Source organism: Sus scrofa, chromosome 14 (assembly GCF_054392235.1).
Source record: "Sus scrofa isolate SSC_HxYL_T2T_F1_AM1 chromosome 14, Sscrofa_HxYL_maternal_Yorkshire_Landrace_v2.0, whole genome shotgun sequence".
NCBI lineage: Eukaryota > Metazoa > Chordata > Mammalia > Artiodactyla > Suidae > Sus > Sus scrofa.
The window spans coordinates 62989728-63014926 of record NC_139396.1 but is presented as its reverse complement, the minus strand read 5'-3'; the positions used below and the strand labels follow the sequence as shown (position 1 = coordinate 63014926).

The window sequence follows — 25199 nt, the reverse complement described above, 5'->3', positions numbered from 1 at the left end:
GAAGTGGTCCCTGAGTCTGCCATTGATACTTGTGTCCAAGCTCTCCCAAGCGTTCTCGTTAGTTGGTCTTTACAAGAGCCCTGTGAGGTTGCCATGTTTCAAAACTGGAAAGCTGAAGGCCCAAGACTCAAATACATATTCTTAAAGAAAGGGGAGAGGCAGAAGAGAGGTTGCTCTTTTTTTTGGCCAGACCTGGAGTGTTTGGACGTACCTGGGCCAGGGGTCAAACCCGTGACTGCACTGCAGCTGCTGCAACACCAGATCCTTTACCTGCTGCACCACAAGGGAACTTCCGAGAGGTTACCTCTTTGTAGGGAGGCAAATCACCCGTGGGGCTCGGTTGACATTCGCAACCCGATTTCCCAAGCTGCCGGGAAGCATTGGGGCAGCCTCAAAGGGGAGCAGCTATCCCCAGGGGAGTGTGTGGCTCCAACAGGAGGAGGCTTCCTCCTCTGGAGTTACAGCACTGCCTTTCAGGTTGGATACTGCAATGGCCCTGCCCTGGGACTAGCTGGGGTGGCAGCCCTCAGCCAGCAGAGCCAGGGCAGCGGGGGAAGAGGTCCTCGCTACCTAACAGCTCCACATCAGGGTAAGTGTTGTATCAAATCTGTGGTCTCCAAGGCAGAGGCCATCAGCACTAATACTCCAGCAAGCCTGACAACGCCTCCTGTTTGCTGGCTTCATTTATGTGCAGCTAAACAATCCACCGATGATGTGCTGCTGAGATTGGGAAAACTAAGACTCAGGTTAACCATGCTGCTTGTAGGTGGCAGAGCTGGGATTCCAGCCCAGGCGGCCAGACTGTAGCATTGGCTGTCGGCTCTCATGCTGTAGCTCTCCATAGCTCCAAGAAGGAAAAAGGACTCCCTTAAAGCATCTCTGACTGCGGCCCCACCCCCACCCCACCCTTTTCTCAGCTCCAGGCTGACTGTTGGGTTCTTGCAGAGTACCTGGCTCCTCCCCCTTCTGAGCTTCAGTATCTCTGGCTCCATGGGCCTCCGACGCTATTCCTCCACCTTTGCCTGGTGAAATCACCCTCTTCCATCTCATAGACATGCCTGAGAAAGCCTTCCCTCCCCTCGAAGGCCAAGGCGCGGGTCCCCATCACATGGTCCTTCAGTGCGTCTTCTTTGTGGCGATTCCCCTGGTTGTGCCCTTATGATCCTCTGTGGTCTTACTTGCTCCTCAGCGAGAGCATAAACCCCACATGGGGCAGGACCACTCCTGCTCTGTTTGCTCCGCATCTGTGCCAAGCGGCATGGCACCTAGGAATGACCTGCTGGTGACTGAGTAATGGTTGAGGAATGCAAATTCCTGGCACAGAAGGAATAGAGAGCAAGGAGGGTGGCGTTCCACCTGCAAAGGTGGTGGGGGACCAGGACCTTGGGTGAGGGGGACAGTCGACCTCATCCGTCATCTGCTGGGATGACTCGAGTGAGGCAGGATGGCCACAGAGGAGCCCCGGAGGCCTTTGAGATGGCAGTCAGTTGTCCACTGGAGGTGGAGGACCTGCTTCTCTTACATTTCCCCGAGGTGGGAGCCAGTCTGGAACCACTTGGGCTGGTTTTGCGTACCCTCCCCCGCCTGGCACAGGTCAACCCCATCAAAAGCTGGGTTTGGCTCAGCCGGTGTTAACTGAGTACCGACAATATACCAGGCACTGGGGACACACCCCTTTCTAGGTCAGGGCTCCCAGAGGACCCTAGGACTTTAGGTATCTGAGCCTTTTTCTAACTGGGGAAAGATTGAAATTCACAGTTTCTCAAATGCGTTTTCCTTCTGGAAGCTGTTCGCAAGTCGGCAGCCCCCGAGGCTGCCCACCTGCTCGATTCTAGGATCAAGTGGTTGTAGATATTTTATGCTTCCTCTAACAGTATTTGCTGGGCTTCTCCAGAGACCTCATTCTGTTGTGTGTTGAGTTGCAGAATTGCTGACCACCCACCCGGCCCCGTGTCTTTTTTCTTGGTTTCTGATGCCACCCATCCATGAGGATAGCTGATGAATCCATTGCCTCAGTAGCCTGCTCACCTCCACTTATGAATCCAGGCTTTGGAGTTGGACCGAGCAGGGCTTGATTCTGTGTGCCTCCAAGCCGTGTGAGTTTGGGAAATTCACCCCTCCTGTCTGACACTGAATTCTCACGCGTGATTTGTGGAATGGAATAAGAATAGGTACTTCCCTTGTCAGGCTGCTGTGAGGAGTAAACATGATCCTGAATGCAAGATACTCATTTTAACAGGAGGTGTAATCGTTATTAGCATAAGGCTCTTTAGTTAGTCTTTGTAGTTAAGGAGTGTAACAGAACAAGAGTCTGTTCTTAGAGGTGAGAGTTGCAATTCACCTGCTATCTCTGAGCACTTGTTCCTCTGGGGTAAGGAAGCATGGCACTGTCCCAGTGCCCTTAGCCACAATCGCAGGCCAAAGCAAGGTCCTTGGATTACACATGGTGTGTGCCTTCTCAGGTCTTCCTGTGTGTAGGGGAGGTACACTTCCCTCCCTTATCACCTGAAGGTTGTCACATGTCTTCTTCAGATACAAAAATACTAAAAAAACCCCAAATGAGTATCCTTCTCAATAGAACTAATTTGCTAATCCCCGCTCCTGGTTTAGTAACTTTGGCCAAGTTGGCATATAAGCATGGTGCCAAGAGCAAATTCTGTTTGAGATTTCCTGCCCACGCCTCCCCTGGCAACTTGGTAAACTCCTATTCAGCCTTCAAAGGCCCAGAGAAAATGCTCCTCTTAGCTCTCCTTCCCAGCCATCCTCACCCCTGGAAGTAGTTCTCTCTGAACTGCTTTCCAGATGTGGCTTTTCCTGATGCTGGGATTCTAGCAGCTAAATCTTGATTTGAGAAAGCTCATTTCTTTCTCTGGGCAGATCCCGCCTGTCTCCCTTGAAGCCATTCCCAGGAGGAACACCCCAAGGCTAGGGAAGTAGTTTTGTTCTTTATGTCTTGGTTGCATTTTAGTTCCTTAGGGGAGTGGATGCAGCAGAGATTTAAAAACAAACCTGGAGTTCCCGTCATGGCTCAGTGGTTAACGAATACGACTATGAACCATGAGGTTGCAGATTTGATCCCTGGCCTTGCTCCGTGGGTTAAGGATCTGGCGTTGCTATGGGCTGTGGTGTGGGTTGCAGACGTGGCTCGGATCCTGCGTTGCTGTGGCTCTGGCGTAGGCCGGTGGCTACAGCTCCAATTCGACCCCTAGCCTGGGAATCTCCATATGTGGTGGCGGCAGCCCAAGAAATGGCAAAAATACAATAAATAAATAAATAAATAAATAAAAACCTGTAGCTCAAAGAAACCAGGCCGTCCGTCCTGACAGTCACTTCTCGGGTCTGCTGACTTAGGATCTTGCTCAGGCCTCATGGAGGGAAATTCTGCACACAGAGTGGGAGGGCACGATGATAAGGAGTGTGGGCTTTAAAGTGAGGCCACTGGATCCCAAAACTGTGAATTGGGGGAGTGATGGAGCCTATGAAAGTGGAGGAAGGGAGTTCCATCGTGGCTCAGTGGTTAACGAATCTGACTAGGAACCGTGAGGTTGTGGGTTTGATCCCTGACCTTGCTCAGTGGGTTAAGGATCCGGCATTGCCATCAGCTGTGGTGTAGGTCTCAGACGTGGCTCGGATCCTATGTTGTTGTGGCTATGGTGTACACCGGTAGCTACAGCTCCAATTAGACCCCCTAGCCTGGGAACCTCCATATGCCATGGCAGCGGCCCCAGAAAAGGTTAAAAAAAAAAAAGTGGAGGAAGAAGTGGTACCTTTTGCAGAGGGCTACAGGGAGAAGTTGATCATGTGTGTGAAGCTCTTAGCACAGTGGCTGTGTCTTATATTTGCAGATGACAGATTAAGAGTGTGCTGTACACCTGACTCGGGAGAAAACTCATTGGTATCTGGCATGGGCTGGTCCAGGCTCCTCCCCCATGGCATGGTGCATCATACCAGCCTCTGGCTGAAAGGTGACACTCCCCGGGCCCACTTCCCTTAGTCACCCTGTGGGTGCCTGTCAGACTACACGAGAATGGAGCTGGTGGCCCCATCTGCAGTGACCGTAAGTGGCAGCGAGTGCTCGGGGTTCATCTGGGTGGGAGGAAAAATCCAGTGTACAACAGGGTGGCTGGTATTCCCGCTGACATTCTGTCCTCTCTGTCCTTCAAAAGGCCAGCCAGGTATGGAGGCCGTGTTGAGGGGTTGGGGCTGGAAAACAAACTCATGACCCCTCCCTCCCTCTCCAGCCCTTGCTTGGCGGCCAGCCAGCACCTGCTGGAAGCGAGTGGTTTCCTGCCTTCGTTATGACCAGGGCCACGACTGCCCTGGCACCAGGCAGCTGTTGCTTGAGTTTGGTTTGCAAGAAATAAAAATAGCTTTGGCCCTCGCTGGGTTTTCGGGTCAGCTGGGTTGTTTCAGTGAAGGGCAGCCGCTCGGCACAGCATGTCCGCAAGGGTTCATTGGAAGGACTCCAGGGGTTGTGGACTTGAACAACATGCACCGATGTTGGAGGCTTGCCAGATATGCATGTATACAAGCCATAGTGAGCCAAAGAAACTAGATGGCACTTGAAGAATAACGCTAATCTAGGCTTACAAAATATATAAGACTTTCCCAGACCTCTGGGGGAAGGGGAGTGAGACGGGAAATGTACATCATATGAGTGGCTGCTTGAAAGCAAGTTGCCAAATACTCCAGATGTCATTGACGGAAAGACATTGATATTCTTGTTCTCATGACCAGAACCCTAAGGGAGTTGGAGGAAAGGGCGTAAGAGCCTTAAGCCTAAACAATATAAAATTTCTCTGGAGGGTTAATCATTTATAGCATCTATAAATACAAAGGGTCTGTGCCTTGCATGTCTATAGCCTTGATCAGTAACATTGTAAATGCCATATGTGATTCTGTACGTATAAGGAAGTAGAAAACAGCAAATAAGAATCATGACTTGGCTCAGAGAGTTGCTGTTGCCTCTCGAAGGCGGTAGCCCCCTGATCCCCACTCTATTTCTTTGTCTCTTCTTAAATCTGCGGCACCGCTGACTTTGGGACCTGGGTTGATGAGCAGGTCTCATCACACCGAGCTCCTTCTAGACTGTATGCACGTCTGGCGCAGTTAAGTACACTTGGCCCTGTAGCTCCCCTGGTCCAGGTACACAGCCAGGTGTTGCTTGTAGCAACATGGTAACACCCTCCGCTTCATGGAATTTATTTATATCCACTCTTGGTGGCGGGACAGTGGAAAAGGAATGAGCGTTGGGCTTGGATTTGAGCAAAGGCAAGGAACCAAGCTTCTTTGAGCTGCAGTTTACCAAACTGTAAAATGGTACTGAAAACAAGACCACTGCAATCGTAACATCCATTAAGTTGTTCTGAGGATTGGAAGCTGGAAGGCAGTGCACTTGCTTGATGGTTTCTGTAGATGTAAATGCTATAAAGGTTTTGTGTGTGTGTGGAAATGGATGGTTTTCAGTTTATTTTATAGTTTATCTTGGAGTAGAGTTGATTTGCAATGTTGTGTTAGTTTCAGGTGTACAGCAATGTGATTCAGTTATATATATGTGTGTGTGTGTGTACTGATTCTTTTTCAGATTCTTTTCCCATAAAGTCTACTCCAGAATGTTGAGTTCCCTGTATTATACAATAGGTCCTGTTGTCTATTTTGTATACAGTAGTGTGCATATATTAATCCCACACTCTTAATTTATCCCTTTCTCCCGCCTTTTCCCTTTGTAACCATAGTTTTGTTTTCTGAGTCTCTGAATCTGTTTCTGTTTTGTAAACAAGTTCCTTTGTATCTTTTTTTAGATTCCACATATAAGTGATATCATATGATATTTGTCTCTGTCTGATCTACTTCACTTAGTATGATAATCTCTAGGTCCATCCATGTTGCCGCAAATGGCACAATTTCATTCCTTTTTATGGCTGAGAAGTATTCCATTGTGCTCTATTGGTTTTTCGAAGCACAACTTTGAGGCAGGTAAACGGGGAAAGAATTGCTATTCCCATTTTACATGTGAAGAAACTGAGGCTCAGAGGGTTTCTTTGGGAGCTTCCTCAGAGAGGTCCCCTTTTGTCTCTATGTACTTACATGGGGAAGGTTCTCATGTGGTGGCCTGTGGGTCCCTTGTCATCTTTCTGCCAAGGAAAGGGAATACCCTGAGGTTTTTGTGCAGGTAACCTCTGCAAGGTAGGTTTGGGATGTTAGGTCCACTGGCCCTGATCAGAATAACAGTAAATCTTAAAGGATTTGCCTAGTGGGGGCAGGAGGGCAAATGGGAAGAATTGCTGATCCCTCTGTTATAAGGGCTTCCAATTAGAGCCTGGTGGCTTCACCCACAGCCCTCAATTTCTTACCACACATGTGTCCTGCCATCTCGCCCATCTGCCATCCACTGGACCACCTTGCAGTCCTTCCACCCTCGGTCCCCATCAGCCATCCATTCGTCCAGACAGCCAGGGTTTCCTGAGCAAGTCCTTGAAGCCCTTGCCTTCTGCAAAACCGCATATTGATTGATTTTTCAATGGGAATCAATGCAAAGAATGCATTCTCAGGGTTCCTAAACCCCAAACCTTTGCAGCATATTTTTGCTTTTACTTTCTCAGCAATAACTCAAGTATTTTTCTGTCTGGGGTGGGGAGAGGCTTCGCTTTTCAGTGTAGTGCACTTCACTCTTGCTTCCTTCTGACAGTTTCCAATGTGTGAATTTCAAGCGTGCCTGAAATTGGCCACATGTGTGTAAGGTCTTTTGCTTGGCACGCTACTCCAGAACTGCCACGGAGACACTTTGCTTGTTCCCTCTGGTGTCCCTGAATGCAGCTTCAGAAATGAGACCCTAAAGTCAAACTCCCAGCCCACCTCAAGCCGTCTGTCGGTGCTCAACCGGCATGCCTGGATTTAGCTTTGATTCAGTACACGATTTTTGAGCACCTGCTATTACCCAGCAGCAAGCTGGGCACCAGGATCCAGTAATGAATGATGACCCAAAGGTCCAAAGGTCTCTGAGTTGGCAAGGGCAGACCAGTGAACAGGCTGTGTCCACGAAGGCGGTCTGTACCCTCTGGCTAAGGTGGAGGGGGCGGGCTGCGGAGTTGTGAAAGGCTTGGCTCAGGTGGCCAGCAGAGGCTGTGAGAGCCAGAGTGACCACTTGGCAGTGTCTTGAAGGACCTTTACCCACCATCCCAACCTCCTGCGTGGAAAGGGCTTTAAGCTGTTGGAGCTCCCGGGGAAGCCAGGATAGTGTTTGTACCATTTTGGGCAATACCATCTACCTATTACCGACTTCAAAATTTGTCCTGAGGGCCTGTGGGAATCAGAAATTTCAGGATTCTGAACTTTCTTGCTCCTGCTTTTTGGTGTGCGTGTGGCCACACCCATGGCATATGATATTCCTGGGTCAGGGATTGAATTCAAGCCGCAGCTGTGGCAACCAGGATTCTTTAACTCACTCCAAGGGCTGGGGCTCAAACCCATGTCTCCAAAGAAACCTGAGCTGCTGTGGTTGGATTCTTAACCCCTTGCACCATCTCAGGAACTCCTCTTACTCATGCTTTTTAAACTTTTCTTTGAGGAGTTACTTTGTGCAAGAGATGAGTAAGAAGTAGACCTTGTCCCAAGATGTTCCCCCAGAAGCCTCAGAATGGAGGGAGGAGATGTAGGAGTTAAGACCAGGGGATCTCATGAGAGGGCAGTCTTGTCCCCCAGGGACATTGTCAATGTAAGGAAATATTTTTTTTTCTTTTTTTTTAAGGGCCGCACTTGAGGCATATGGAGGTTCCCAGGCTAGGGGTCTAATTGAGCTGTAGTTGCTGGCCTACACCACAGCTCCAGCGACGCCAGATCCTTAACCCACTGAGTGAGGTCAGGGATCAAACCTGCAACCTTATGGTTCCTAGTTGGATTTGTTTCTGATGAGCCACAACGGGAACTCCTGTGTTAAAATTTTAAAAGAAAATGCCTGTCTGGAGTTCCCGTCGAGGCTCAGCAGTAACGAGTCTGACTGGTATCCATGAGGACTCGAGTTTGATCCCTGGCCTCGCTCACTGGTTTAAGGATCCAGCATTGCCGTGAGCTGAGATGTAGGTCACAAACGCAGCTCAGATCCCTCTTGCTGTGGCTGTGGCTTAGGCTGGCAGCTACAGCTCCAATTCGACCCCTAGTCTGGGAACTTCCATATGCCGCAGGTACACTACTGCAATGAGGAAAATGAGACAGGGTGCTCTTCCTCCTCCCAAGACTATGGTGTTGATTATAATAATACAATGATGGTGGAGTTCCCGTCGTGGGTCAGTGGTTAACGAATCCGACTAGGAACCATGAGGTTGCGAGTTCGATCCCTGGCCTTGCTCAGTGGGTTAAGGATCCGGCGTTGCCGTGAGCTGTGGTGTAGGTTGCAGACACGGCTCGGATCTGTGTTGCTGTGGCTCTGGCACAGGCCCATGGCTACAGCTCTGATTCAACCCCTAGCCTGGGAACCTCCATATGCCATCGGAGTGGCCCAAGAAATGGCAAAAAGACAAAAAAAAAAAAAATACAATGATGGTGATGATGAGGTCAGTGATGAGGATGGTAATGACAGAAGCAACATTCCCTTTTATCTACAAATTGGAATATGCAGTCTCTTTTTAAGATAAGCTTTATCGAGATGACATTCATATACCATTCCACTCACTCATGTAAAGTATGCAATCCAGTAGTTTTTGGTATATTCAGAGAGTTGTGCAACCATCACCACAATCAGTTTGGGAACAGAAATCTTATACCCTTTAGCCTTCACCCCTCATCCCACTAGACCCAAGCAATCAATGATCTTTTCATCTTTACACATTTGCCTAATATTAGTGTATTATCTACACAGAATCATACAATATGTGGCCTTTTGGGGACTGGTTTTCTCACTTAGCATAATGTTTTGAAATTCACCCATGTTGTGGCAGGTATCAATGGTTCATTCCTTTTTATGGCTGAATAGTATTCCACAGTATAGATGGACCACATCTTGTCTATTCTTTCATCAGTTACTGGGCATTTGGATTGTTTCCGCCTTGGGGATATTATGAATAATGATCCTATAACGGAGTCCTTTAATGTACGTGATCTCATTTGGTTCTCTGTCACATGCACATTTGTGATTTATGGTGAGCACGTGTTAATATATCTTAAAGTAGAGATGAGAAACTGAGACCCAGAGGGGTTAGGAAACATACCCCAGACCACAGAGCATGTGATGGACAGAGCTGCAAGGAGAACCCTTTCTCCACTCCCTGCCCAGTGCTTCTCCCCTCCGGCTCTCTCAGCAGAATACACAGAACCCCAACTGGCTCTCACATCAGCTCCTTTAAGAGTGAAACAGCATGATTGCCTAGATCCCAAAATGTTTCTCTTTTTCTCTTTACAGATTTTCTGAATGACCCTGCTCCTTTTTCTATCCTGCCTGATTATCTCTTGCCTGACCTTTTCCTGGTTAAAAGTCTGGGGTGAAATGACGGACTCCAAGCCAGTCACCAAAAGTCAACCGAAAGCTCCCTCCCTCCTGGGTCGGGAGCCTCTCCCAGCCTCAGACAGCTCCCCAGAGCCTCTGCAGGAAAATGACAACAGCAGCTCTCTGCCAAAGACCTCCAGCCAGGCTGAGCCTGCCTCCCACAAAGGCCCCAAAGACACCAGCAGGCAGAGAACTTCCCGGCCACCCCCACAGCAGGACCCCCAAGGAAACCCCCTCTTCTCCTCTGATGCCCCCGCAGCACCCCAAGCCAACGTGACTCGGGCCGCAGGCCTGGAGGCCCCAAATGCAAGTGGCCTGGCCTTGCCAGCCAGACCCCAGGGCCAGCGAGCCAAAACTCTCTCCAGACAAGACAAGAAACAAGAGCACATCAAGAGGCAGCTGATGACCAACTTCATCCTGGGCTCTTTCGACGACAACTCCTCTGATGAGGACTCTGGTGCTGGCTTGTTCCGAGACTCCTCCCGGAAGGGCAGCCGGGCCAGCCTGGGGACCCTGGGCCTGGAGGCTGCCCCGACCACAGGCGAGGCTGAGACCCCTGTCACCACGATAAGGTAACAGCCCTTTGTCCTTGTAACCAGGAGGCTGTTAGGGTGGGGGCTGCACCCTTTCCCACTCAGCCCAGCCACCTACTGATGCCCATGCTGTGAGGGTAGCCAGGTGAAAAGCAGATGACAGAAGCCTGCTCCTGCCCTTCCCTCCCTCCCATCAAGATCATTTGTTGAGCATTTACTGTGCATGTGCAGGGCCCCATGCCAGGAAACTGGCTTTCTAGAAGATCGGGGTCTAGTTGGGGGAAGATGACCTATATAAGAACCAATTACAATTTAAGCTGAAGGAGCTCAGACTGGCAAGAACCAAAGTAGTGAAGGGAACCCAAAGGGAGGGACAATTTCCCTGCGTCCTGATGAGACATTTTTCTTTCTTTTTTCCTTTTTTTTTTTTTTTCTTTTTTTTGAGGGCCACACCCACAGCATATGGAAGTTCCCAGGCTAGAGGTCGAATTGGGACTGTAGCCACCGGCCTACGCCACAGCCACAGCACACCAGATCTGAGCTGCATCTGTGACCTACACCACAGGCCAGATCCTTAACCCACTGAGCGAGGCCAGGGATTGGACCTGCAACCTCACGAATGCTAGTTGGGTTCGTTACTGCTGAGCCACAAAGAGAACTCTGAGATGTCTGTTTGTTCCTTCATCCGTTCATTTATCCAATAGGTAACTAACAACTGAAAAATGTGCCCTCCCTAGGGATGCCTTAAAAGCAGAGATTCAAATACTATCACCACATCCATCAAACAAGTACTGATCTCGGAGAGACAGCAGTGAGTGATGGCTTGGAGCAAGATCTTAATGTTCTGCTCAGGAATTGAACCTGGGCAGCCTGGATGAAAACCAGGAATCCTAGACACTAGCTAGAGGCTAAAAGTAGAACTTCCTGATTCTTGCCCCCTGTTGAAAGCAAGAGTGTTTCAGGGAGGCAAAGACTGTGAAATGGATATAAAGTTTATTGTTAGAGACACAGTACAGCATGTGGGAGAGCACAGAATGGTAGTTTATTTAAGTCTAAAACAAAAACGTAATATACACCCTAAAGAGGAATGGGAGTACGGGCATCCCCGAGTGGGGAGCTCGCCAGAGAAGTGATCTAAATCCCTTACACAGGACAGTTCTTCCAGGTCTTTGTTTACCTTTAGACCATTATCTTGTTTTATTTTTCACACCTGATTGAGCACAAGGCCCTCTCTGATAAGTGTGAGCATCTTTTGGCAAAGATGGATTCCAGAGCAAAGGATGCCAGGATGGTATCAGGACTTATTATGGCCTGGCGCCCGCTCCCTTTTGAGCCCTAGGGTTCTTACTGTGCATGTGTAATTGTGGAGCTCTCCTTGACCCCAGGGGTGACTGATGTAGTCATATCTTATCTTTCTGCCCCAGCAGAGCTCAGCCCCCGCCATCAACTTTCTCCTTGACGTGTCAAAGAGAAACAGGCCCAATTTACTCAGCCTAACAAGTCCCAGCTGTTCTCAGCCCAGGGGCCCCTCTACCTCTTACCTCAATACCTCCAGGTCCATCACAGGTGGGACTACCCCAGGAGTGTAGTCAGTGGCTTGTGGAAGTTCCTGGGTCAGGGATCAAACCAGCACCTCAGCTGTAACCAGAGCCAAAGCAGTGACAACGCAAGATCCTTAACCCACTGAGCCAGCAGGGAAGTCACTGGCTTCATTTTTGTTGCTGTTTTCAGGTTTTGCCACCTCCACTGCCAAATTACACATGGAATACAGGTAGAAAACTTAGGCCATACCAGAGAGTGGAGAGTAGAAAAGAGCCACTGACTGTGACTCCACCAGCCAGAAAGAGCCCCTGCTGTTTTAGCATTCCTTCCCACCTCCAGTCTGTTTTTCTGCCCTGGGAGTGACATCTTGTTGGCTCTTCTTTTAAGCACCTCTTGCACACGCTCTGCCAAAAATGAGGAATCCGGGATGAGGAAATGGGCTCTTCCATAGGCACCATGTTCCTGATTAGCTTAATTTTAACTCTGGTGGTTGGAAATTGGAGATAGAGGAAAATGGAGATTCTCTCTACTGATTTTGATGATCTTTAAGGGAAAACTCGCATCTGGTGGCTGTGGTACGGGACAGCACAGAGCCAGCACAGACTTCCCCTAAGAAAGAGACCACTGTGTGCAGTCCTCCTACCAGTTCTAATTAAGAATGTCTCAGAGTCCCCCTTGTGGCTCACTGAGTTAAGAACCTGACTAGTATCCATGAGGATGCAGGTTTGATCCCTGGCCTCGCTCAGTGGGTTAAGGATCCAGGGTTGCCATAAGCTGTGGTATGGGTTGCAAAAGAGGCTTGAATCTGGTGTTGCTGTGGCTGTGGTATAGGCTGGCAGCTGCAGCTCTGGTTTGACCCCTAGCCTGGGACCTTCCATATGCTGTGGGTGCAGCCCTAAAAAGAAAAAAAAAAAAAAATCAAACGAATAGGCTTCCCAATGTAATAAATGATTCTATTATTATTCTCCCCAGAGTCCTGGATTCCTAGAAATGTGTGAGGATTAAGTGAATTTGTATTTCTAAGACACTTATCAGGAGAATAAACACTTAATTCATGGTAGGTTAATATATGGAGTCGGGGGCAAGACTCCCCACTTTCTACTCCCTGTATTCTGCCACTCTTTTGAGAGTCTTTTTTGGTTTGTGCTTTAAGAAACAGCTCTTTGGAGCTCCTGCTATGGTACAGTGGGTTAAAAATCTGACTGCAGTGGCTCGGGTCGCTGTGGAGGTGTGGGTTCAATCTCTGACCCAGTGCAGTGGGTTAAAGGATCTGGCATTGCTGCAGCTGTGGCATAGGTGCAGCTGTGGCTCAGATTCATATGCTGCAGGTGCAGCCATAAAAAAAATACACCCCAACCCCACCAAAAAAATAGCTTTTCTGGGCTGGCACATTTATCAAGGTAAAAAATGCCTAACTAAGGGCCTATCTTTACATTGCTGTGAGCCAAATAATGAAGTGAATTTTTTGCCCTTGTAGCTTCATTGCATATGGGAGTTCCCTGGTGGTCTAAGTGGTTAGGATTTTGTGCTTTCAGCGCTGTGGCCCAGGTTCAGTCCCTGGCCTGGAAACTGAGATCCCGCATCAAGCTGCTGCATGCTGTGGCCAAAAGGAAAAAAAAGGAAAAAACAAAACCCCAAACTTAGCACTGTATGTAAATCATTTGTCCCACCTTGGCCCAGCAAAGAACTGGGGAAGGGGCAGAGGGGGTTCAGTTTTTATAAATGAGAGGCACCAGTCATAGAGATGAAGGTGCATTGGGGGGTGAGGGGATGTAGGACCAACATGCTGTGTGACCTTGGGTAGGCCTTTTCCCTTCTCTGAGCCTCCAATTCCTCATCTGTAGGAGGAGGAGGCTGGACTGGACTCCTGGGTTGTGACACATCATCATAAAGTTCACAGGGCACACAGTTCTTTTGCTCCCAGTACATGTGCTTTTCAGAGTTGAGAATTTGAAATTTTAGCACCAGGGGTAACTCAAGGAGTTCTTCTGGTGCCTCCGAAGATCTGGATTTTTCCCCGAGAGCGTTTTCAGCCCCAGCTGAGTCCTGGAATCAGAGGCCTCTCATGGAGGGACCAGCATGTGTTCATTTTTTCTGATGAACTGGCATGAGAAGCCCGTGTGGAAGTATCTTCAGGGATCAAAGCCCACCTTGAAAGATTCCCCAGGTGCCTCTATTCTTGTTTGTTCCCTCTGATGTATTGTGAAAACTTAATCACTCCTTGAGATGATGTCTTTGATTTCTGTACTGTTCTACTTGGTTGTTAATGATCCAGGACCACCAGTTCCATGAAAACAGGGCCATATTTATGGAATAGTGGCCAAATACAGAAATGAAACAGGCAATCCAAACTTGCCAAAGACAGAATTCTGAATTTCAGGGGTGTGCAAGACCCTTGATGAATGAGTCTGGGGATGAATGAATGGATGGTTGGATGAACTGATAAATAGATGTGTGGATGAATGAATAGACCACTAGGTGTTTTGTCCCTCTTTAGCAGCATTAGAACTTTTGTTCTCGTAAAATCCCTTCGGCATAAATCTTGTGACTTTGCAGAGTTAGTCCTGGAGTTAAACTCCCAATTTCAAGTTTCTTCTGCCTTTAATACAGTCGTGCAGCCTTACCTTTCCCTTACATTTTCTCACCTGACAAGGGCTGGCTACAATTATCCCATGACCATGCCATCTGTTCAGGGCTCCCCTCCTGTCTCTCTCCTTGTGGGTTCATCTCAGGCCAGGAGTTGGAACGTGGCCTTTCCTTGGACTTGGAAACCATTCCTCCCGCCCCTGGTTGGAATTCTCATGCAACCCTTTGAAATAGAGTTGATGAGAACATGACATGATACGGCAAAACAGTTACTCACACACTGTGAAATGAAGGTTACAGAGCAACCCCACTTATTTAATAAGCAGCAGAGTGTTTAGTATATGATGGACCTGGGGTAAGATACCAGTTTCAAAGCCACCTCTTACTAGCTTGTTACCCTAATTGTTCTACCCTAAGGGGTGCATGTGTGGCTTGAGTGGGATGGGACAGGTTCAAGATCACGCAACTGCAGTCCTGAAATTTAAAGTTATAAAATAAGTTTATGGAGTTCTCACAGCTCAGCAGGTTAAGAGCCCGACTAGTATCCATGAGGATGTGGGTTTGATCCCTAGCCTTGCTCAGTGGGTTCAGGGTCCATTGCCGCAAGCTGCGTTGAAGGTTGTGGATGCGGCTCAGATCTGGTGTTGCTGTGGCCGTGGTATAGGTCGGCAGCTGCAGCTCCGATTCAACCCTGGGCCTGGGAACTTCCATGTGCCCTGGGTAGGGCCATAAAAAGGAAAAAAGGAAAAAAAAAAAAAGAAAATTGCAGCTGAGGGGGCTTGGGACTGATCTGAGATTAGAACCCAGACTTGTCTAACTGCAGGTCCCTGGCCGTTACTGTGGCACTGTGCATTGCCTCAAATGACAATGATGGCACTCCAGGCCCTGCCTTAAGTGCTATGCTGGTAGTAACTAAGTTGGACCCCAGCCCTGTGAGGGGGGTACCACCGTGACTTTGTTTTAAAGGATGCTGAGGCACTTGAAGGCAGAGTGGAAAACTCATGCATCCCAGACCTCACCTGGCCCCCAATTTGAGTGCTCTTAGCCACTCCCCTACTCTGACCATCTGTGATGAGAATGTCCTGGGCTTTTGGCTTCTCAGACCCCCACCACGGCCTCCCTGAGGGCAAGAGTCGGCTCTCACCAGCTGCATGACCAAAGCGCATATGTCCTGCAATATATGCCCCCATGCCTCTGAATGGGTAAGACAAACCTTAGCTGCCCCACTCAACTGTGTCATCTCTTGCTTGGTCCTTAGACCTGCCCTGAACCCAGACCATTTGCAATAATTGGCCAAGAAGAAAATGCTTATAAATTAATAAATTGTTTCCCAATCTTCCCATTGTTCTCTTCCCAGCACCCCCCATCTACTCCTCTGCACACAAACAAAAGCAAAGGCTGTTAGAGCCACAAAGGACCTAGTGCATCCAGTCTACCAAGAGAGTAGGTGATGTCCCCAAGGTCACAGAGCCGAAGGCTGCCTGATAAATTCCCTCATCTCCTAACTCTTCCCGTTAGTGGAAAGAATAAGTTAGGAGGGTGGAGGTGCTTTTCCTGGGGTCCAGGTTAGGCACCAGCATCACTACTGGGAGTGCAGAGGCCACTTTCTTTTTTCTTTCTTTTTTTCTTTTTTTTTTTTTTTTTTTTGGTCTTTTTGCTATTTCTTAGGCTGCTCCTGTGGCATATGGAGGTCCCCAGGCTAGGGGTCCAATCAGAGCTGTAACCCCCGGCCTACGCCAGAGCCACAGCAACGCAGGATCCGAGCCGCGTCTGCAACCTACACCACAGCTCATGGCAACGCCGGATCCTTAACCCACTGAGCAAGGGCAGGGACCAAACCCGCAACCTCATGGTTCCTAGTCGGATTCGTTAACCACTGCACCACGACGGGAACTCCTGGAGGCCACTTTCTGAACTGCATCTGCTGAGGGTCTATGTTTAAATGGCTCCAGAGCCAATAATTAAAGCCTCAGACAGACCCCTGAACCTCTCTGGGCATCAGCTTCTTATCTAGGAAGTGACTGGTTGGTTCACTTTTCCCTCCCCGTATTTTTTGCAGTGTATTATTAAACAGCATTCAAATTCCTTACAACTATGATATTTACAGCAGAAAGTTAGAAAATGCATAAGAAAATTTAAATGATTCATAATCATACTGTGTGAAGATAATGATGATTAACTATTTGGAGGCTTTCTTTATAGCCTCCCCAGCCCCTTTACCACACATTTATTAAGAGCCAGCATTTCTTTTTGGCTAAAACTTTTGCTAAAATTTTCTTGAAAAGATTATGTGTTATAGGTGGTTTAATCCACCTATGAATATTGCCTTTGTGAATATAAATATTTTTGTAATACGTTCTCTCTTTTTTTTTTGGCCACACCCATGGTGTGCAAAAGTTCCCAGGCCAGGGGTTGAACCCAAGCCACAGCAGTGACAATGCCAGATCCTTAACCTGCTGAGCCACCAGGGAACTCCGAGAATGTGCATTTTTGTGCTTACTATGTAGCAGGGACTATTCTAAGCACAATACACACACATGCCCAAAATCCCTCATAAGAAACACCCAGGACCCAATGTATTTGGGAACTTGGGAATTTTTTTTAGGAAGGTAAAGCCTTATGTGACACACTATGGTGTTACTATTTCCCCAGCAGAAGGCGTAAACTGTTTACATAAAATAGGACAAAGATATACATAACTTTGCATCCACTCAAGGCAGGTTTTGCTGATAAGTGAGTTCACTGCCCGCTTACAAACGTGCTTTATAACTTAGTAATGTTAGTAAATAGAGAGTTCTCTCCTTATGATCCTAACTGACTTTGGGCAGGGTAGTGTTTTAAAATACCTTCGTTTCCTGATTTTAATTGTTTTCCCTATTTTGAAGTGGTTACACTTAAGTTTGGGTCATTTGGGATGAATACATTCTGGTTTTAATTTGAAACTTAAAAAAAAAAATCAGCCTAAGGTAGGTTTTTTTTTTAAATTTTCTAATCTTTTATTATTATTTTTTTATTAATTTTTTTGTCTTTTTTTTTTGCCCTTTCTAGGGCCGCACCTGTGGCATATGGAGGTTCCCAGGCTAGGGGTCTAATTGGAGCTGTAGCGGCCAGCCTATGCCAGAGCCACAGCCAGGCCAGATCCAAGCCTCATCTGCAGCCTATACCACAGCTCAGGGCAACACGGGATCCCCAACCCACTGAGCGAGGCCAGGGATCAAACCTCATGGTTCCTAGTCAGATTCATTAACCACTGCGCCATGACAGGAACTCCATTATTATTATTATTTTAATCGTTATTTCCCCAATACAATTTTTTTCTACTGTACAGCATGGCGACCCAGTTACACATACATGTATACGTTCTTTTTCTCACATTATCATGCTCCATCATAAGTGACTAGACATGGTTGGCAGTGCTACACAGCAGGATCTCATTGCTAATCCATTCCAAAGGCAATAGTTTGTATCTATCAACCTCAAGCTCCCCAACCACCCTGTTTTTTGGCGGGATTGAAGACAAGGCCTCAAAAAAACTTCCAGAAACTGAAGAACTGAGAATTTTGTTCACCTGCTTTATTTGTTTATTAGACTTCTTGTTGAAATGTTATTTATTATGTTTTTTTTTACTTTGGTCTTTTTCAGGGCCCTACCCACGGCATATGGAGGTTCCCAAGCTAGGGGTCCAATCCAAGCTACAGCTGCCAGCCTATGCCACAACCACAACAATGCCAGATCCAAGCCGCTGGATCCTTAACTCACTAAGCGAGGTCAGGGATGGAATCTGCATCCTCAGGGATGCTAGTTAGATTCGCTTCCACTGAGCGACAATGGGAACTTCCATCTCCACATTGCGAAATCTTTCCTATCCCTCAAACTTGAACAATAATGTTTCAGGAACTCCTCCAAACATTATTTGTGGAGTGTATGTGTAGAGCTAACCAGTGCCTTCAGGCAGGGCTGCTTATACAACTCCAGGAGGAGGTCACTGTTCACCTTGTGCATGGATGGCGCCCCCTGGAGGTGTGCTCCTGGCTGTGTCTTTAGAAGAGAATTCATTTGCACACATTATTTTATTTTAAAATGTGTTTGCTACCAACATGAGCTATGACTATTATTGCAGTGTTTGCTAGGCAGTGTTTCAGTATTCTTTTTATTTATTTGGGATACTTGGAGAAGCATTCATTCATTCATCTGGAATTAGTTTGCCTGTGTTCAAGTTGCCCGCTCTGGCACCTTGGGTGGTATATATCTCTGCATCTTTTTTCCTTACGTGTATTGTGAAAATAAAAACCGATAAAGGCACCAAAGAGCACTCAATAAATGTCTTATCAGAAGGAAGCTTGCTTAGGGTCCCAGGGCTGCTGGGTCTTTCCTGTCTTGGAGGCACTCATTTTAGCGGGGGACCCAGATGGTTCCAATTATGTGTTAGAAGCTCACTGGGGGGAGGGGAAGCATGGAGCAAACAGTCGCTGAAGTGGAGGTGAAAGAATGAAAAAACAGGAACTTGGAAGCCAAAGGTTGACTGCGGGGGGCTTTTACCAGGCGCCATGGCGACATCTGACTCACATTTTGTTATTTTTTTAATTTTAATTTTTTTTTTTTTTTTGTCTTTTTGCCTTTCCTAGAGCCGTACCCGCGGCATATGGAGGTTCCCAGGCTAGGGGTCTAATCGGAGCTGTAGCCACCTGCCTTCTCCAGAGCCACAGCAACGCGGGATCCGAGACGCGTCTGCGACCTACAGCACAGCTCACCGCAACGCAGGATCCTTAACCCACTGAGCAAGGCCAGGGATCGCATCCACAACCTTACAGTTCCTAGTCGGATTCGTTAACCCCTGAGCCACGACGGGAACTCCTGACTCATAGTTTAAATAATTCATATTTTCCACCCTCTCCCTATTGTGTGTGTGTGATCAAGCACGTGAATTGCTTGCAAGTTTTTCCCCAGTGGCCAGTTTGCAGAGGGATGCCATCCTAGACATCCTAGAATTGTTCTATTCCAGTTAGGGGAGCTGGGGAGCCAAGAGGTCTTTTTAAAGTCTCGGTCTCGGGCCATGCCCTCCGGGTGCCCAAGACCAGCGGTGACGTCGCGATTGGCGGGTCCCGGGTGTGGAACCTGATGTGAGAGATGGAGGGGTCTGGGTTCTATCTCAGGATAGGAGGAGGGGCGCGTTCAGGGGCGGGACCTTTCCGGAAGGCGGGGTTCTCTTGGTGGGGGCGGGGCCAGGGGGCGCGCGTCAGTGTCCGGCGCTTGAGCGCTGGACGCGTTTCGGGATGGAGGAAGCCCAGCGCGGAGTTGGGCTCTTGCAGGCTGTCGCGCCACCCAGCCCCAGGCGCTCTAGGCCCGCGTCTCCGCCTTCCTGTCGCGACTTTGCTGGGCCCCGGGCCCGGGGTCTGCTTCAGGGTAGTAGGGGGTGCATGCTCTGCATCCCTGCGGGAGCCTGGAGGGCGGCGGGAGATCAACATGAGTCCTGCCAAGTGCAAGGTCTGTTTCCTTGGTCGCAAAGTAAAGTAAGTAAGTCTTCAACTTTAATGGCCAGTAAGTTATCTTTTGTAAACTTATACAGAGTCCCTACCACCCCCACCTCCCGTCCCCAGGAAAGGAAGGCTGCGTGTCTTTTTAAAGCACCACTCCCTCCCCCCCACAACCCCCACCCAAAGAAACGCCAGTTTCAGTTTGGCTGCTGGGGAGATGGAGCTCGCCTTGCCAACGCTAGGCTGGTCTTGGCGGTTAAAGTGAAGGTTGGATTTGGCAGTGATGTTGATTCGAAAAGAGCTTTCATGAGCGCACAGGTGCCTCAGCGTTGACTGGTTCGCCAGGGGCCAAGCTTACCCTTCTCTTGCGCCCCTTAGGCTTAATAAAGGTTTTGGTTGCGGACCGCAGGTCTTTTTGAAACCTCCCCGTGAAGCCCCCAGGGCGAATCCGCGTGCCTCTGGGCAGCTGTGGTTATTTCCTGAGCAGGTTAGTGTAGGCATTTCTGCACTTGAGCCCTTTTTAGCGCCACCTGCTTCATTTCAATTTTCTTTTTTGCCTTCGTTTTATTGCGTTTTAAAAAATTACCAAAGTAGTGCTCTGTGTGTTGTTGAAATTCAGAAAATTATAGACAAGCTTTTGGCTTATTTGCTTATTTTTTTTGGAAGAACAAAATCACCCATCCTCCTATGACCTTTATTAACAGTTGCTGTATATTTTTGCAGCCTTTGTTTTTTTTTTTTCCTGCTGCCAAACTCAGCAGACTGTGGCTCACAGCCTGTTTTTGTGTGGCCTGTGAGCAAAGAATAGTTTTTAACTTTTAAATGGTTGGAAAAAATCTAAAGAAGAATACTATCTGGTGAGATGTGAAAATCATGAAGTTCAGATTTCAGTGTCTACAAATCAGGTTTTATTGGAACAGCCCTGTTATGCATCTTCTATGACTGCTTTTGTGCTTCCAGAGCAGAGTTTCGTAGCGGCATAAAGACTTATCTGGCCTGTAAAACCTATTTACTGTCTGGTGCTTTAGAGAAAACATTAGCCAACCTTTTTCTGCAAAATGCTTTTTACTGGTCCATAGTGCTCCTTTTAAAGGATACATTTTAAAAATGTATAAACAATCTCCTATAAATAGTGGACATTTGAGCTCTTTCTCCCTTTTTGTTATTATAATAAATATGGTGGAGAATAGCCTTGTAGCTAAGTCTCTGTCTCTATCCTTTGTTCTTTTCTCAGGACATGTCTAGTCCAAGGGTAAGGCCTGCACTTGGAAGCAGGAAGGAACACAAAAATATTTGGGAAACATGACCTCTGCCTTCTAAGAACTCTTGATGTAGTAGGAGGGGAAGCAGGTGTTTTCTTAGTAATTCAAATTCAAGGAACCCCTGGGCGGGGGCAAACCTAACTACTCCCCTTTGGGCGGTGCTTTCAGGATACCAGGCTGAAGGCTTTGGAGGTGTGATCTCATGCTGGGTTTGCAACACCACTGTGGGACACTAAGTGGGTGCTGTCCTCCCATTTTACAGATGAGGAAACTGAGACTGCTGGTGCTGGTGAGAGCATAACCAGGATTCCTGCTCAGGCTCTGTCCCAAAGGGCTCTCTGTGGGCAGCCAGTTTCTAAGGCATAATGTACTCGAATAGACTCAAAATAAGAAGCCCTTCCTAATGTTGTACTAGTCAGAAGATTAAAGGACTTGGCTGGTAACTAGTTACTGTGGCTGGTAAGCATACCAGGAAGTGAAGACTCTTAGAGACAGAAAGGCTTCAGTGATGGTTTAATTTCTTGGATGTGGAGTTCCAGGAGGACGAGAGACATGGCCCAGATGTGTAGCCAGCCTGCCTGGAGGCAGGCTGATCCTCCAGTTCTAGGTCCTTCTGCAGAGGAGACTAACAGAGCCTTTAGAGAGACCCTCCTTGGGATGCTCGGAGCATGTCTGAGCAGAGGGCCTGCAGAAGGGCAGGGGTCCCAGATTTAGATCGTGGTCTTTGTTCTGCACTGTTTTTTTGTGGAGCAGGGTAGTGTTTTCTTCCACAATTGAAGCCCTAATCTAACCCATCTGGCCGAAACTCTCAAGTCCTAGAGCACCCAAGGCAGGCCACGTGGTCTACAAAGGATAAACATTTTTTCTGATCCATAACACTATTAACACAAAAAGTTTAACTTTTGGAGTTCCAGTGTGGCTCAGTGGGTTAAGAACTTGACTAGTATCCATGGCCTCCATCAGTGGATTAAGGATCCGGCATTGCCATGAGCTATGGTGTAGGTCAGAGTCTCGGCTCAGATCTGGCATTGCTGTGACTGTGGTGTAGGCCTGCAGCCACAGCTCTGATTCGATCCCTAGCCTGGGAACCTCCATATGTTGCAGCTTTGGCCCTAAAAAGACAAAAACAAACAAACAAAAAAACAAAAAAACCCAAAAAACCCTCAAACCAAAAAACTTTAACTCTTGAATCACATCTAATTGTACACTTTAATCCAAAAGGACAGCTTTCACAAACATGCAAGAAATTGGAATCATCTCATCAAGTTCAGGCCATGTGGTCACTGTATTTACTGTATTTATAATAATAGGAAGATGCTTTATTGGGTTACTGCGTGGTTCTTCTCTCAGCTTAAAGCTGCTAAAAACATGGAGACAGCCCTGCTCTACACTGAGCTGTGTAACCTTGAGCAAATGCCATCAATCCTTTGAACCTAGGTTTTCTCATCTGTCAGTGGAGCTAATCCTTTTTCCTTTTTTTCTTTTTATACCCGAGGCATGGGAAGTTCCCAGGCTGGGGGTTGGAATTGGAGCCGAAGCTGCAGGCCTACACCACAGACAGCAACGTCAGATCTGAGCCGCATCTGTGACCTACACCCCAGCTCAAGGCAACGCCAGATCCTTAACCCCCTGATCTGGGCCAGGGATCGAACCTGCATCCTTATGGATACGAGTGGGGTTCGTGACTGCTGAGCCATGATGGGAACTCCAATGGGGCTAATCCTCATTGGCCTTTTCAGGGTCCCTATGCCCAGCCCTCCAGGGGCACTGGCCTTGAGTGCTCTCTATGGGCAGCCAGCTTCTAACCAAGGGATGCTGATGAAGTTAAGTGAAAACATTTGCACAGCCGATAAAGTGATGACAGAATTCTGTTGCAGAAGAAGCCTTATGGAGTCAAGAAGCATTTGGGATCCTGTCCTGACAGCTGGAGCATCTACTGAGGAGCCAGAACTAATGGGAAAGCAGGGTCCAAGATGCTGGCCAGCATCCCTTGGTGTGCAGACAGGGCCAGAGTTCCGAGAATGGAGAATTGACTGTTGGTCGTAGTGGTTGGAGAAGGGCTTCTTGGAAGAGACTTGAGTCGAATGGGTTGAAATAAAGTTGAGGACTGGGAGGCAGAAGAATCTGGTCTTCCGAGCCCCGCAGTGCCCCATTATGATGTCACTGCTGAGGAAATACTGCTCAGCACCAAGGCCAGCGGCCCATGTGGCCATGTTGGTTGTTGATCTGTGGGTGGGCCTCACGCCTGTGGGTTTGTTAGAATTTCCTGGGGGGGCCCGTGAAAACTGAAGTCGCCTGGGCGCCCCTCCCCCAATCCCTCAACCCCCTAGGGAGGCTGATTAATTAGTAGTCTGGGCTGATAGTAAATATTTTCGGTGTTGTAACAGCATGGTCTCTGTCACAGCTACTCAGCCCTGCCTTTTACTTCCCTGCCCCCCCCAGATGATATGAAATCAAATGGGCCTGATTGTATTCCAGTCACCCTTGATTTACAGACACTGAAATTCAAATTTCGTATAATTTGCATGTCACAAAGGACAGTTCTTTTTTGAACATTCAAAACCATGAAAACCTTGATTAGTTTGTGGGAAGTACAAAAAACAGGAGGCAGACTGGACATGGCCCCCAGGCCCTAGTTTGCTGACCCCTGGCCTAGCCAAAGTGAACATCTCAGGAGGCGCTGAGGGAGCAGGTGGCCTGAGACATTTCCAAGGGTCCACTTAGTTGGGAGCCCAAAGATGGATTTAAAGTTCTCAGTCTTTCCTGGGCTATGCAGTGTCCTTCCTTGCTTACTTGCTGGGTGATAGTAGTAAGGCCTCTACTTCCTTTTGGGGTCAACTCAAAGCAGCGAACATCTCTGTCTTACAAAAGAAAAGAGAGAAAGGACTGGCGAGCTAGGTAATACCAGGGTCCTAACCCGATGGCCCCACATTGGGGCTGTTATAACTGGCTCCCATGAAGAGAGGCACTTCAGCTACAACTCTTTACTCTGCTGAACCCTGAACCTATGCTCTAGGAGGCAGATTAATAGTATTTGTATCCTATAAGGGAGCCAAGGCACAGAATATGTTTTTAATTTTTTTTTTTTTTGTCTTTTTTGCCATTTCTTGGGCCGCTTCCGCAGCATATGGAGGTTCCCAGGCTAGGGGTCTAATTGGAGCTGTAGCCGCCGGCCTACACCACAGCCACAGCAATGCAGGATCCGAGCCGCGTCTGCAACCTACACCACAGCTCACGGCAATGCCGGATCCTTAACCCACTGAGCAAGGCCAGGGATCGAACCCACAACCTCATGGTTCCTAGTTGGTTTCGTTAACTCCTGAGCTGCTCCTAGTTGAGAACCCTGGGTTATAATAGTCTCTCAAATGTAAGTGCTTGTTTTTTAAAGTCCAGACCATAGATGGCATTACTTCCATTTATTCCAGATAACTTTCTGCCTCAAAATTAGACTTCAAAATCAGATAGAGTTGGAGTGGAAGCCCTCTGTCACTTGCCATCTATTGACTTGAGGCCAGTGGGCCTTGGTTTCTTCATCATGAGCAGGAGATGATGGCCTCCCTTGCATGAGGCTGTGAGGGTTGAGTGCAGAACCCCTGCTGCCCAATCCATGGTGACATCTGAGAATGTTTATTCCTTCCTTCCCAATGCCTGTCTTGTGCCGGGGCAGCTGACGGTGTTTGGCCTTTGCTGTGTAGTTGACTGCACCTGAAGCCGTTCCCAAAGTCACCATGGAATATTTCAGCCTCCACACTTGCCTTGGAATGAATGCAGGCCAAAGGTCAGCCCTCCAGAGCCAATGTTGATTGGCCTTTGGCTTTGTCAGAAATTGATAAAAATAGCCTGCAGACAGGCCCTGGAGCAGAGCCACACTGGCAGCATGACGTGTTCACCCACCTCCTTTGCTGTGATGGGTTCCAACCCATCTGGTGGTGGGGCGGTGTCACCAGTTTTGAAATCAAAATGGTGGCTGTGAATGGTTTTTCCCAGGCCACAGAATGGTGTTTTTCTAAAGACTGAGATTTTCTTCGTTGTCAAGGAAATGACAAGAGTCAAACTGGTCAAATTGACCTCAGCTTTAGGTCAAATTGATGAGTTTTAACATTGTGTGTGTAGGAGTTGCCTGATGGCTGAGTGGGTTAAGGATCTGGCGTTGTCGTTGCTGTGGTGCCGTGGAAGTGGCCAAAAATAAAAAAGAGAGATAGTGTTCTGCGTATAAAAATGTAATGTTTGGAGTTCCCGTCGTGGTGCAGTGGTTAACGAATCCGACTAGGAACCATGAGGTTGCGGGTTTGATCCCTGCCCTTGCTCAGTGGGTTAAGGATCC

At 48.0% G+C, this 25199-nt stretch overlaps 1 protein-coding gene across 2 annotated transcripts in view; it reads left to right on the top strand.

Annotated features, from left to right (window-relative positions):
* The window catches only part of ACACB (acetyl-CoA carboxylase beta), a 125016-nt gene that overhangs the window by 6890 nt on the left and 92927 nt on the right, over positions 1–25199 (top strand). For both annotated transcript variants that reach the window (XM_084992871.1, NM_001206399.1), the window contains 2 exon segments: positions 3846–4057; positions 9395–10050. In XM_084992871.1, the coding sequence (XP_084848997.1) occupies positions 9404–10050 (647 nt within the window). In that variant the 5' untranslated portion in view covers positions 3846–4057; positions 9395–9403.